This window comes from Salmo salar, chromosome ssa25, assembly GCF_905237065.1.
Source record: "Salmo salar chromosome ssa25, Ssal_v3.1, whole genome shotgun sequence".
NCBI classification, from domain to species: domain Eukaryota; kingdom Metazoa; phylum Chordata; class Actinopteri; order Salmoniformes; family Salmonidae; genus Salmo; species Salmo salar.
Genome location: NC_059466.1, coordinates 29,684,143 through 29,696,719, shown reverse-complemented (window position 1 = coordinate 29,696,719; position 12,577 = coordinate 29,684,143). Strand labels below are relative to the sequence as shown.

Below are 12,577 nucleotides of genomic sequence, written 5' to 3'. Positions count from 1 at the left end.
CGTTTCGGGTAGCCTTCCACAAGCTTCCCACAATAAGTTGGGTGAATTGTGGCCCATTCCTCCTGACAGAGCTGGTGTAACTGAGTCAGGTGTGTTGGCCTCCTTGCTCTCACACACTTTTTCAGTTCTGCCCACAATTTTTCTATAGGATTGAGGTCAGGGCTTTGTGATGGCCACTCCAATACCTTGACTTTGTTGTCCTTAAGCCATTTTGCCACAACTTGTGAAGTATGCTTGGGGTCATTGTCCATTTGGAAGACCCATTTGTGACCAAGCTTTAACTTCCTGACTGATGTCTTGAGATGAGACGGATCACCACCTCAAGCTGAACCTCGGCAAGACGGAGCTGCTCTTCCTCCCGGGGAAGGACTGCCCGTTCCATGATCTCGCCATCACGGTTGACAACTCCCTTGTGTCCTCCTCCCAGAGTGCTAAGAACCTTGGCGTGATCCTGGACAACACCCTGTCGTTCTCCACTAACATCAAGGCGGTGACCCGATCCTGTAGGTTCATGCTCTACAACATTCGCAGAGTACGACCCTGCCTCACACAGGAAGCGGCGCAGGTCCTAATCCAGGCACTTGTCATCTCCCGTCTGGATTACTGCAACTCGCTGTTGGCTGGGCTAAAGAACCTCAGTGAGGAACCTTGAGGCTAACCCAAAAACTGCTGGCCCCCCTGAGGTAGAAAGCGCTGCTCTGGCACCCCAATGGTGGAACAAGCTCCCTCACGACGCCAGGACAGCAGAGTCAATCACCACCTTCCGGAGACACCTGAAACCCCACCTCTTTAAGGAATACCTAGGATAGGATAAAGTAATCCTTCTAACCCCCCCCCTTAAAAGATTTAGATGCACTATTGTAAAGTGGTTGTTCCACTGGATATCATAAGGTGAATGCACCAATTTGTAAGTCGCTCTGGATAAGAGCGTCTGCTAAATGACTTAAATGTAATGTAAAAATGTAATGTTGCTTCAATATATCCACATAATTTTCCATCCTCATGATGCCATCTATTTTGTGAAGTGCACCAGTCCCTCCTGCAGCAAAGCACCCCCACAACATGATGCTGAAACCACAGTTGGGATGGTGTTCTTCGGCTTGTAAGCATCCCCCTTTTTCCTCCAAACATAACGATGGTCATTATGGCCAAACAATTCTATTTTTGTTTCATCAGACCAGAGGACATTTCTCCAAAAAGTATGATCTTTGTCCCCATGTGCAGTTGCAAACCGTAGTCTTGGTTTTTTATGGCGGTTTTGGAGCAGTGGCTTTTTCCTTGCTGAGCGGCCTTTCAGGTTATGTCGATATAGGACTCGTTTTACTGTGGATATAGATACTTTTGTACACGTTTCCTCCAGCATCTTCACAAGGTCCTTTGCTGTTGTACTGGGATCGATTTGCACCAAAGTACGTTCATCTCTAGGAGACAGAACACGTCTCCTTCCTGAGCGGTATGACGGCTGCGTGGTCCAATGGTGTTTATACTTGTGTACTATTGTTTGTACAGATGAACGTGGTACCTTCAGGCGTTTGTAAATTGCTCCCAAGGATGAACCAATCTTGTGGAGGTCTATAAATCTTTTCTGAGGTCTTGGCTGATTTCTTTTGATTTTCCCATGATGTCAAACAAAGAGGCACTGAGTTTGAAGGTAGGCCTTGAAATACATCCACAGGTACACCTCCAACTGACTCAAATGATGTCAATTAGCCTATCAGAAGCTTCTAAGGCCATGACATAATTTTCTGGAATTTTCCAAGCTGTTAAAGGCACAGTCAACTTAGTGTATGTAAACTTCTGACCCACTGGAATTGTGATACAGTGCATTATAAGTGAAATAATCTGTCTGTAAACAATTGTTGGAAAAATTACTTGTGTCATGCACAAAGTAGATGTCCTAACCGACTTGCCAAAACTATAGTTAGTTAACAAGAAACTTGTGGAGTGGTTGAAAAATGAGTTTTAATGACTCCAACCTAAGTGTATCTAAACTTCCGACTTGAACTGTATATGGGGGATACAACCATCCCAGCTCTGCAGATTTTGCTGTGAAGAGACAATCCTTAAAATAATTTGTTTTGGTGGTGTCCATATGTAGCTTTTTTTGGTCACAGGTCCAGGAATGGCTGAAGAATTGCAACATTTACCTGGAGCTAACTGCAAATTGCACTGCTGGGTGATTTGAAAAGTCATAGTCAATCGATCAATAATAATAATACTTTTAGCAAATTTGGTATCTTTAATTTACAATCTGTAGAAACTATGAGAATAGAAAGGTTCAGAACTTTTGTGAAACGTCACAGCACAGTTGAAAAATATATGGCAAATAGGAATACAAACTGGATGGTGTTAAGAGATAAATGGGAGGAGTTGAGTGGAGCTGAAGGGTGGGAGTAAAAACAACAAGATAACTATTGTAAAATATACTGTGTCCATAAAATGTATATAGGTTCAGAGCTTTTGTGAAACAGCACAGTTAAAAATATATGGCAAATAGAAATAAAACTGGATGGTCTTCGGAGATAGACGGAATGGGTTGAGGGTAGCTGAAGGATGGTATTAAAAACAAACAAAACATAACTGTAAAATGCATTGTGTCCATAAAATGTATATGGTATGTATAAGCTTAAGAGTTGTTGTCCATTAGTTTACTCCAATTAGGGTAGGGTTAGGGGAAAATAATAAAGGAAAATATTTTTTTTTATAATAATTTATATATACAGTGCCTTCGGAAAGTAATCAGACCATTTGACCTTTTCCACATTTTGTTACATTACAGACTTATTCTAAAATTGATTAAATGTTTTTTCCCCCCCTCATCAATCTACACACAATAACCCATAAAAAACAGTTTTTTAGAATTTTCATTAGAGTTACCAGCCTCAGAAATTGCAGCCCAAATAAATGCTTCACAGAGTTCAAGTAACAGACACATCTCAACATCAACTGTTCAGAGGAGACTTTGTGAATCAGGCCTTCATGGTTGAATTGCTGCAAAGACACCACTACTAAAGGACACCAATAAGAAGAAGAGACTTGGCTTGGGCCAAGAAACTCTCAGCAATGGACATTAGACCGGTGGAAATCTGTCCTTTGGTCTGATGAGTCCAAATTTGAGATTGTCGGTTCCAATCGCGTGTCTTTGTGAGACGCAAAGTATGTGAACGGATGATCTCCGCATGTGTGGTTCCTACCGTGAAGCATGGCGGAGGTGGTGTGATGTGTGGGGGTGCTTTAATGGTAACACCATCTGTGATTTGTTTAGAATTCAAGGCACACTTAACCAGCATGGTTACCACAGCATTCTGCAGTGATACGCCATCCCATCTGGTTTGCGTTTAGTTGGCCTATCATTTATTTTTCAATAGGACAATGACCCCAAACACCTCCAGGCTGTGTAAGGGCTATTTTACCAAGAAGGAGAGTGATGGATTGCTGCATCAGATGTCCTGGCCTCCACAATCACCCGACCTCAACCCAATTGAGATGGTTTGGGATGAGTTGGACCGTGGAGTGAAGGAAAAGCAGCCAACAAGTGCTCAGCATATGTGGGAAAGACTGTTGGAAAAGCATTCCTCATGAAGCTGGTTGAGAGAATGCCAAGAGTGTGCACAGCTGTCATCAAGGCAAAGGGTGGCTACTTTGAAGAATCTCATTTGTTAAACACTTTTTTGGTTACTACATGATTCCATATGTGTTATTTTAAAGTTGATGTCTTAACTATTATTCTACAATGTAGAACATTGTGAAAATAAAGAAAAACCATTGAATGAGTAGGTGTCCAAACTTTTGCCTGGCACTGTAATTTTTATATATATAATATATATAAATAAATATGGAGGATTGGAAATGATGCAGACAATTACATTGATGGAAGCTACTCTATCTGCAATATTAAAGCTGATCTACCCCCTAATACATAAAAAATATAAAAATAACACACAGGAGAGAGAATAGTTGCCATAGCACACAGGAACAGTTGCTATAGCAATCCCTGCCAACCTCTGCTACCATAAAACTGAATTGAGAACAGTTATACACCATTATTAGATATTCTCTTGGAGATCGCTATGGCTACTGTTCCTCCCACATCTACTAATCTCACTCAGAAATGAAGCCAGGAGAAATAGCCTATTGGTGATGCTTTATTTTACTGTCACCTAATTACAGTACCAGTCAAAAGTTTGGACACACATTCTCATTCAAGGGGTTTTTCTTTATTTTTACTATTTTCTATATTGTAAAACAATAGTGAAGACATCACAACTATGAAATAACATAACGAATCATGTAGTAAGCAAAAGTGTTAAACAATTCAAAATATATTTTATATATTTGAGATTCTTCAAAGTAGCCACCGTTTGCCTTGATGACAGCTTTGCACATTCTTGGAATTCTCTCAACCAGCTTCACGTGGAATGCTTTTCCAACAGTCTTGAAGGAGTTCCCACATATGCTGAGCACTTGTTCGCTGCTTTTCCTTCACTCTGCGGTGCAACTCATCCCAAACCATCTCAATTGGGTTGACGTTGGGTGATTGTGGAGGCCAGGTCAGCTGACGCAGCACTCCATCACTCTCCGCCTTGGTCAAACAGTCCTTACACAACCTGTAGGTGTGCCTTGAATTCTAAATAAATCACAGTGTCATCAGCAAAGCACCCCCACACCTCCTCCTCCATGCTTCACGGTGCGATCCACACATGCAGAGATCATCTGTTCACCTACTCTGCATCTCACAAACACACGGCGGTTGGAACCAAAAATCTCAAATTTGGACTCATCAGACCAAAGGACAGATTTCCACCAGTCTAATGTCCATTGCTCGTGTTTCTTGGCCCAAGCAAGCCTCTTCTTCTTATTGGTGTCCTTTAGTAGTGGTTTCTTTGCAGCAATTCGACCATGAAGGCCTGATTCACGCAGTCTCTGAACAGTTGATGTTGAGATGTGTGTTATTTTGTGTTATTTTACAGTTTTGATGTCTTCACTATTATTCTAAAATGTAGAAAATAGTACAAATAAAGAAAAATCCTGAAATGAGTAGATGTGTCCAAACTTTTGACTGGTACTTTATATTGAAATTGTATTGAATTTTGTTTCACTCACTTCTTCAGTTTCATATAGTTTTCATTGACGGCTGGTCTGCACTCCGCTCTCTGTACCACCATGCCCTCCAGACTGATCTTATCTGAAACAAAGACAATACGTTTCCTTTAAGGACCCACACACATCACATTGTATTCGTTCTTTCAATACAACAGACCTAAAAGTGTTATTTAATATCCTTCAGCACCATACTAAACATGCAGCCCAAATTATATTTGACTGAACTGAATCACTTGAATGAATCAGTAGAGAAACAGGTGAAATAGGTGGCACCACCCAAGCTGAGTACTCCACAACACTCCAAATCTCCAACTGCCACTGGCCTGCTCATCAACAGCTTGTCATTTCAAAATGTAGTGATTAATCTATTTGGCGTTTTCTTTGTCATTGTGTGTGTGTGTGTGTGTGTGTAACTATCCTTGTGGGTACCAGAAGTCCTCACAAGGATAGTAAAACAAGGAAAATTCTGACAAATGGGGAGGCATAGTTTTAGGATATGGGGTTAAGGTTAGGCTTAAGATTATGGTTAGGTTAAAAAAAATGGATTTTTGATGGGAATCAATTCTTTGGTCCCCACAAGGATAGCAAATCAAAATTGTGTGTCTGTGTGTGTGTGTCTAACAAGGGGGCCGGGATAGGTTCACACAATTGTATGAGACACTGTCATACAGAGATAAATAGTACACTCTGTCCAGACTGTCCAACAAACGCCAAAGAACAGCCAACAACCACTGAAGTCCAGTTGGTGTCCGTTTGCATTTTTTGGCTAATCAGGTTTTGTTCTACTGAGAAAATATCCAGTTAGCGTTTGTTGGTGCGATTAAAAATCTGTGCACTTTTACCAGGTGGCTCCAGAGAAATCACATCACAGTCAGTCCAATGTCACAGATCTCACGCACTCACTAACATTCATTCCTCACCTTTTTCACAAATGGATGCATTCTGTGCAATTATTGCATGATAAGGGCTGAAACACTTTTCGGCGCAGCTCCATAAACACACTTACACACAAACGCATTTCTCAACTTCAGAGCTGCCTGCCTCCATCTCCCTCTCTAGTCACTCACAGGCCACTGGCTGGGATCATCTGGGTCAGGGTCGTATGGGAGAGAATAGTATACTGTAGATCTCCTCTCGATCTCATTTTCTCCACTCAAGGCTCCCTCTCCCTCTTCCAGTCTTCTCTTTTTCAACCTATCCCCTACTCTATACCTCTCTCATCAGTCTGCTCATGCCTCTTCTCCTGTAGGGTTGTATAAGACAGAGAGTGATGAGGGTTTATGTCTGTTTAGTGTGGAATGAATTAGGATAAAACCTGCAGGTCCCAAGGGACACTGGTATGTAGGAGAGCAAAGCTGCACATGTAGAGATGGAGAGAGAGATGGAAGGAAGCAGAAAGAGAAGAGAACAGAATGAGAGGAGGAGGAGGAGGGCACAGTGAGAGGTGGAATGGCCACAGCATTTGTTGCTCAAGGCTGTCGTGCTAAGAGGGAGAGGAACAGGAGGAAAGAAAATGGGAGGAGAGAGAAGAGGAGAAAGAAAGGTGAGAAGGTCAAGCTACCGCCCACTCATCTTCTCCCACCATCTCTAACCTCTAATCTGCTCTAAGGACCCTCCATCTAGAAAGCACACACACTCACCCCCCACTCCCACTGATATTCCCTAGACACCTCCCTCCGTATCTGAATATTCCAGGAGTCTTCAGATTTCTCAAGCCTCTGGTGAATTTCAGATAGATGCTATACTACCAAAAACCCTCAGATAGAAAAGTGGCTATGGGAGGAATGTGTTAGTAAATTGCAGTATTCATCCTTGAGGGGACAGAACAGCGACAAAGCCAAGAGACAGCGAGAGACAGAGAGAGACAGCGAGAGACAGCGAGAGACAGAGAGAGACAGAGAGAGACAGAGAGAGACAGAGAGAGACAGCGAGAGACAGAGAGAGACAGAGAGAGACAGAGAGACAGCGAGAGACAGAGAGAGACAGCGAGAGACAGCGAGAGACAGAGAGAGACAGAGAGAGACAGAAAGAACCTGTGAGGAAACCTGTTGACTAGATTGACTACTACTATCAGCCTGCGTACAGGAATCTTTCAGACCACCACGGTAGTCTCTAACCTTAACCTTATGTCACAAACAAACACCTTATGAACCTGCTCATTAATGTTGGCCCCATTGTGGTTTTTGTCCTATTGACAATCCACACCACACTATTACTATACCACACAACACAGCCTTGGAAAAGCAGCCAAACATGTCTCAATAGTGGAGGAGATGTAAGCTGACTGCATGCCCAAAGCCATCTCCCTGTGACTACCAGATCTATAAATGACTTCCCATGTGGGGTGGGGGGGGGACACTTAGATATGATGAGGATACGTAATACTATAGAACCACTATTCTCTCCACAGCCTGGTAGGGCTTTCAGAAGGGAGAGAAAAGACATCTTTATCAAGAATCTGTTGTGAGGGGTTCATTTACTTCATTACCTGTATCAAACCCACCGGAGGACATTTTCAGCACCCTTAGTGGAGATATTCGCTAGAATATAGCCAACATCAAAGTGTTTTGACATAGAGAGAGAACGAATGTGACTAATTGGGTTTGAACCCGGGTTGTCTGTACAGCCCTAAACCGTGTTAGCCTGCTGAGCTAAAGGCCAGGCATTAGCTTAGGGAGCCTTATGCAAGTCTACAGGTCTCAGGCAAGGTTACCTAACCACCTCTGCCACACACACACCATCTATGTTCTTCAAGGCTACTGTTGCTATGCCAGCTTCACTGCAGTTTGTGATATAACGTTACAGCTCTGACTTGGCCAGCAGCATTATGAATAACTCAACATCTTTAATGAAAAGAGACAGTGATTTTACTGATGGGAGTCCCCATTACTGCGCTCATTACTGCTCTCATTAAAAAGAAAAGAAATCAAATAGATTCCGACATGATGTTGAACAATTATCTCAGGTAATGATGGTGTGATAGGGCTGGGAAGGAACGCAGGTCATCCACCCACCCACTATCCCCTCTCCGCTGTTCCACTGCCTCGTTTGCAATTCTAATGCGGGGATGATTCCATTAATCACATTATGATTAAAAAGCACCACGGTGCGGTCGAGCCGCCTCGCTGATCGCCGATGTGTCACAGACGTCACCGTGGTGAGCCATCACTCTGGGATCATAGGCTCATTTGCTACTTTCACAACAACTCGGAACCTCCCAATTAAAATTAAAATGTTTTTTGCATAAAGCTTCCTATTGGTTGATTCTGATACTCTGAGCTAAATCTTTCTTCAACGAGTTAAAGTCGAAAATGGCACCGTTACCCATTTATACACACACACACACACACACACACACACACACACACACACACACACACACAAAATGAACTGAATGGAAAGGTTTGTCAGACTGCCACACTGATTGTCCACAGGTACATATATTTAAGGGGGTGAGTGAATGGAAGTTGTGCCTCCACTTCTGGAGACAGCAGGGAGTGGTATTCTATTGGATAGGTTGTCTCTCTGTTGAGAGTGTGTGGGGAATGTTCTTCACCTGGATTCTGGGGTGATTGCTTGGTTTAATTTAAATTTGAACACCAGCATACACACACCAGAGCCTTCTGTTTAACTGTAGACAGCTCCATCAAACAGACTTCACACTGAGAGAAAAGACATCCCCCTTTTTAGATACACACAAAACCTGACATCGATGTCACTGTTTACTTCAATTTAACTTCTGCCCCCAAGGGAGAGTGTATGTGTGTGATAGATGAAGGAAGAGAGAAGAGGGGGTCCAGTAACATCACTGTCCGACTGACAGCCCATCACCTGCAGGACAGACGCAGTCCCTCTGTTTCTCTCTCTCCCTCTCCTTAGGGACCAACCTGTCAATAACCCCCCCCCCCCCCCACACACACACACTCTTAGATACCATGAGTGACATGAGTATACATTGTCCAGGCAGTTTGTCACAGTCAGCCCATGTAGAAAGAAACATTGTACTTACTTTTGGTCATGTAGTGTGTAATACAGTATGTGGACACCTGCTCGTTGAACATCCAAAATCATGGGAATTAATATGGTGTTGGTCACCCCTTTGCTGCTATAACAGCCTCGACAGACCATTTCTGTATAGACCTTGCTTTGTGCACGTAAGGCATTGTCATGCTGAAACAAGAAGGGCCTTCCCCAAAATGTTGCTACAAAGTTGGAAGCACAGAAACGTCTAGAATGTCATTGTATGCTGTAGCGTTAAGATTTCCCTTCACTGGATCTAAGGGGCCTAGCCCTAACCATGAAAAACAACCCCAGACCATTATTCATCCTCCACCAAACTTTACAGCTGGCACTATGCATTGGGGCAGGTAGCGTTCTCCTGGCATCCGCCAAACCCATATTTGTTCGTCGGACTGCCAGATGGTAAAGCGTGATTCCTCACTCCAGAGAACGCTATCCACTGGTCCAGAGTCCAACGGTGGCTAGCTTTACACCACTCCAGCCGATGCTTGGCATTGCACATGGTGATCTTAGGCTTGTGTGTTGTCGCTCCTAGACGTTTCCACTCCACAATAACAGCACTTACAGTTGCCCGGGGCAGCACTAGCAGAGCAGAAATTTGACAAACTGACCTGTTGGAAAGGTTGCATCCTATGACGGTGCAACGTTAAAAGTCACCGAGCTCTTCAATAAGGCCATTCTACTGCCAATGTTTGTCTATGGAGATTGCATGGCGGTGTGCTCAATTTTATACACTTGTCACCAATGGGTAGGGTTGCAAAGGGTCAGAAACTTTCCGGTAAATTTCCTGAATTTTTCCGGCAATTTTCTATGGGAAGTTAAGCCCAGGAATTTGGGGTATTTTGCTTAAATTCATCCAAAAAGTTAGCTTATAACAGTGAACCTTTTTTGTGGGATACACATCAGGCAATTCTAGGTCTTGTGGCATATTTTGGTTGAACAATCCCCAATTCAATGGAATTGCAACTCTCTGCCTGCACAGTGCGGTCTTCCATCACATGTACAGCTGATTCTCAAGCTCTTGCACACTAATGAGATGCTTTTGAGCCCACACTACTACACTGTCTGAGCCAAGGACTGCATGCTTTCTGGTAAATTTTGATTACAATACTGGGTGGGGTGAATATATTTTATATGGCATACATTATTTTTTGTTAACTAGTAAATAGTAGTCTACAGCAAAGTGTGTTTAAATAATTTTTAACTTAATTTCTGCTAGTTAGTTTTTGATACCATGTGGGTTTTAGCTTGCTTGAGCCTGCTAACTGAGGAGTGTTAATTCAACTGTTTCCATACATGTTTCATTTTAAAACATTTATCTTACAAAGTAGTTGTTTAATCTAACTGCTTAGCTATTAAATGGAATTGTATTTGTTGTTTTTTTTACATTTTTTCCCCTAATCTTTATAGGAAAATGCAACGGGCACTATCTGATATGTGGAGACATTTCACTGCAGCTAATGTGGAAGGAAAAGCTGTGTACATCTGCAAATACTGTGCCAAATCATATGTGAAGAATGCAGAATCATCTGACCAAGTGCATAAAGTTCCCTCAGCGCTCACAACAAGCAACATCTGACAAAAGTCCCTCTACTTCTATTCCAGGTGAAAATGATGAATCAGACACCTTATCAATAGCAACAGCTCATGGTCCTCCTGGAATCAGAAGGTTTTTTGACTCACTGAAGGAACGTAGTCAGAGAAATGCTGATGAATGTCTTGCTTGAGCTGTGTACGCAACTGGTTCACCTCTGATGCTCACAGGCAGTGTGTATTGGAAGAGATTTCTGAATGTTCTTCGCCCAGCATACACCCCTCCAACCAGACATGCTTTATCTACTAATTTGCTGGATGTAGAGTTCAACAGTGTTCAAGTGAAGGTCAAGCAAATCCTAGAGAAAGCAGACTGTGTTGCAGTCATCTCTGATGGGTGGTCGAACGTTTGTGGGCAGGGAATAATTAACTACATCATCTCCAGCCCTCAACCAGTATTCTACAAGAGCACAGACACAAGGGACAACAGACACACCGGTCTCTACATTGCAGATGAGCTGAAGGCAGTCATCAATGACCTTGGACCACAGAACGTATTTGCACTGGTGAGAGACAATGCTGCGAACATGAAGGCTGCTTGGTCTAAAGTGGAGGAGTCCTACCCTCACGTCACACCCATTGGCTGTGCTGCTCATACACTGACATCATGGCACTGAAAACGAGGACATCCTCAAGGACATCATGGCACTGAAAACAATGGATACACTCTACAAGAGAGCCAAGGAAATGGTTAGGTAGTTGAAGGGTCATCAAGTTATAGCAGCAATCTACCGCACCAAGCAAAGTGAGAAGAATAAGAGCACCACATTGAAGCTGCCCAGCAACACCTATTGGGATGGTGTTGTCATCATGTTTGACAGTCTCCTGGAGGGGAAGGAGTCTCTCCAAGAAATGGCCATAACACAGTCTGCTGATATGGACAGCCTCATCAAGAGGATCATCCTGGATGATGTATTTTGGGAGAGAGTGGTAAGCAGCCTGAAATCTATAGCAGTAGCCATTGCACGGATTGAGGGAGACAATGCCATCCTGTCTGATGTTCCGATTCTGCTTGCATATGTAAGCGAAGAAATCTGTACCTTGCTGCCCACTTCACTGTTGCTCCAAGCAGAGGAAACTGCAGTTCTGAAATACATCAAAAAGCGTGAGGACTTCTGCCTGAAGCCCATACATGCTGCAGCGTACATGTTGGACCCCAAGTATGCTGGCAAGAGCATCCTGTCTGGTGCTGAGATCAACAAGGCCTATGGTGTCATCACTACCGTGTCTCACCACCTTGGCCTGGATGAGGGCAAGGTTCTTGGCAGTCTGGTGAAGTACACTTCCAAGCAAGGGCTTTGGGATGGAGATGCAATATGGCAGTCGTGCCAACATATCTCATCAGCCACCTGGTGGAAGGGACTTTGTGGATCTGAGACTCTTTCCCCTGTTGCCTCCATCATCCTCCAAATCCCACCAACATCAGCCGCCTCAGAGCGCAACTGGTCCTTGTTTGGGAACACACACACCAAAGCACGCAACAGGCTGACCAATACAAGGGTTGAAAAATTGGTGGCCATATGGGCAAATTCTAGGCTTTTTGAGCCTGAGAACGAGCCATCCTTAACAAGGTTGTTAAGTGACAGTGAAGATGAGGCCTCAGAGTCTGATGTTCAAGAGGTGGACATTGAGGAGGTCCAGGGAGAAGACATGGAAGCCTGAGAGGAAGACAACCAAAGCTTTAGTTTCTAGACTATCATTTTACAGATGTTGAAAACATTTTTGGGAAATGCGATGGATCATTGGGGATTATTCAATATTCCCTTTCTTTTGTTGTTCAGTGAAATCAACCCATGTGAAGAGTCAACTCATTTAATTAAAGTTCAATTTGTAACTAAATTGTTTTTTAAAATGTATTTAT

General features: G+C 43.2%; 1 protein-coding gene across 1 annotated transcript in view; it reads right to left on the bottom strand.

Moving 5' to 3' along the window:
• Positions 1-12,577, bottom strand: part of gtf2f2b (general transcription factor IIF, polypeptide 2b) — a 43,618-nt gene that overhangs the window by 2,730 nt on the left and 28,311 nt on the right. Inside the window, exon 5 of the mRNA XM_045707702.1 lies at positions 5,104-5,185. Within this exon, the coding sequence (XP_045563658.1) occupies positions 5,104-5,185 (82 nt within the window). The remainder of the gene's footprint in view (positions 1-5,103; positions 5,186-12,577) is intronic.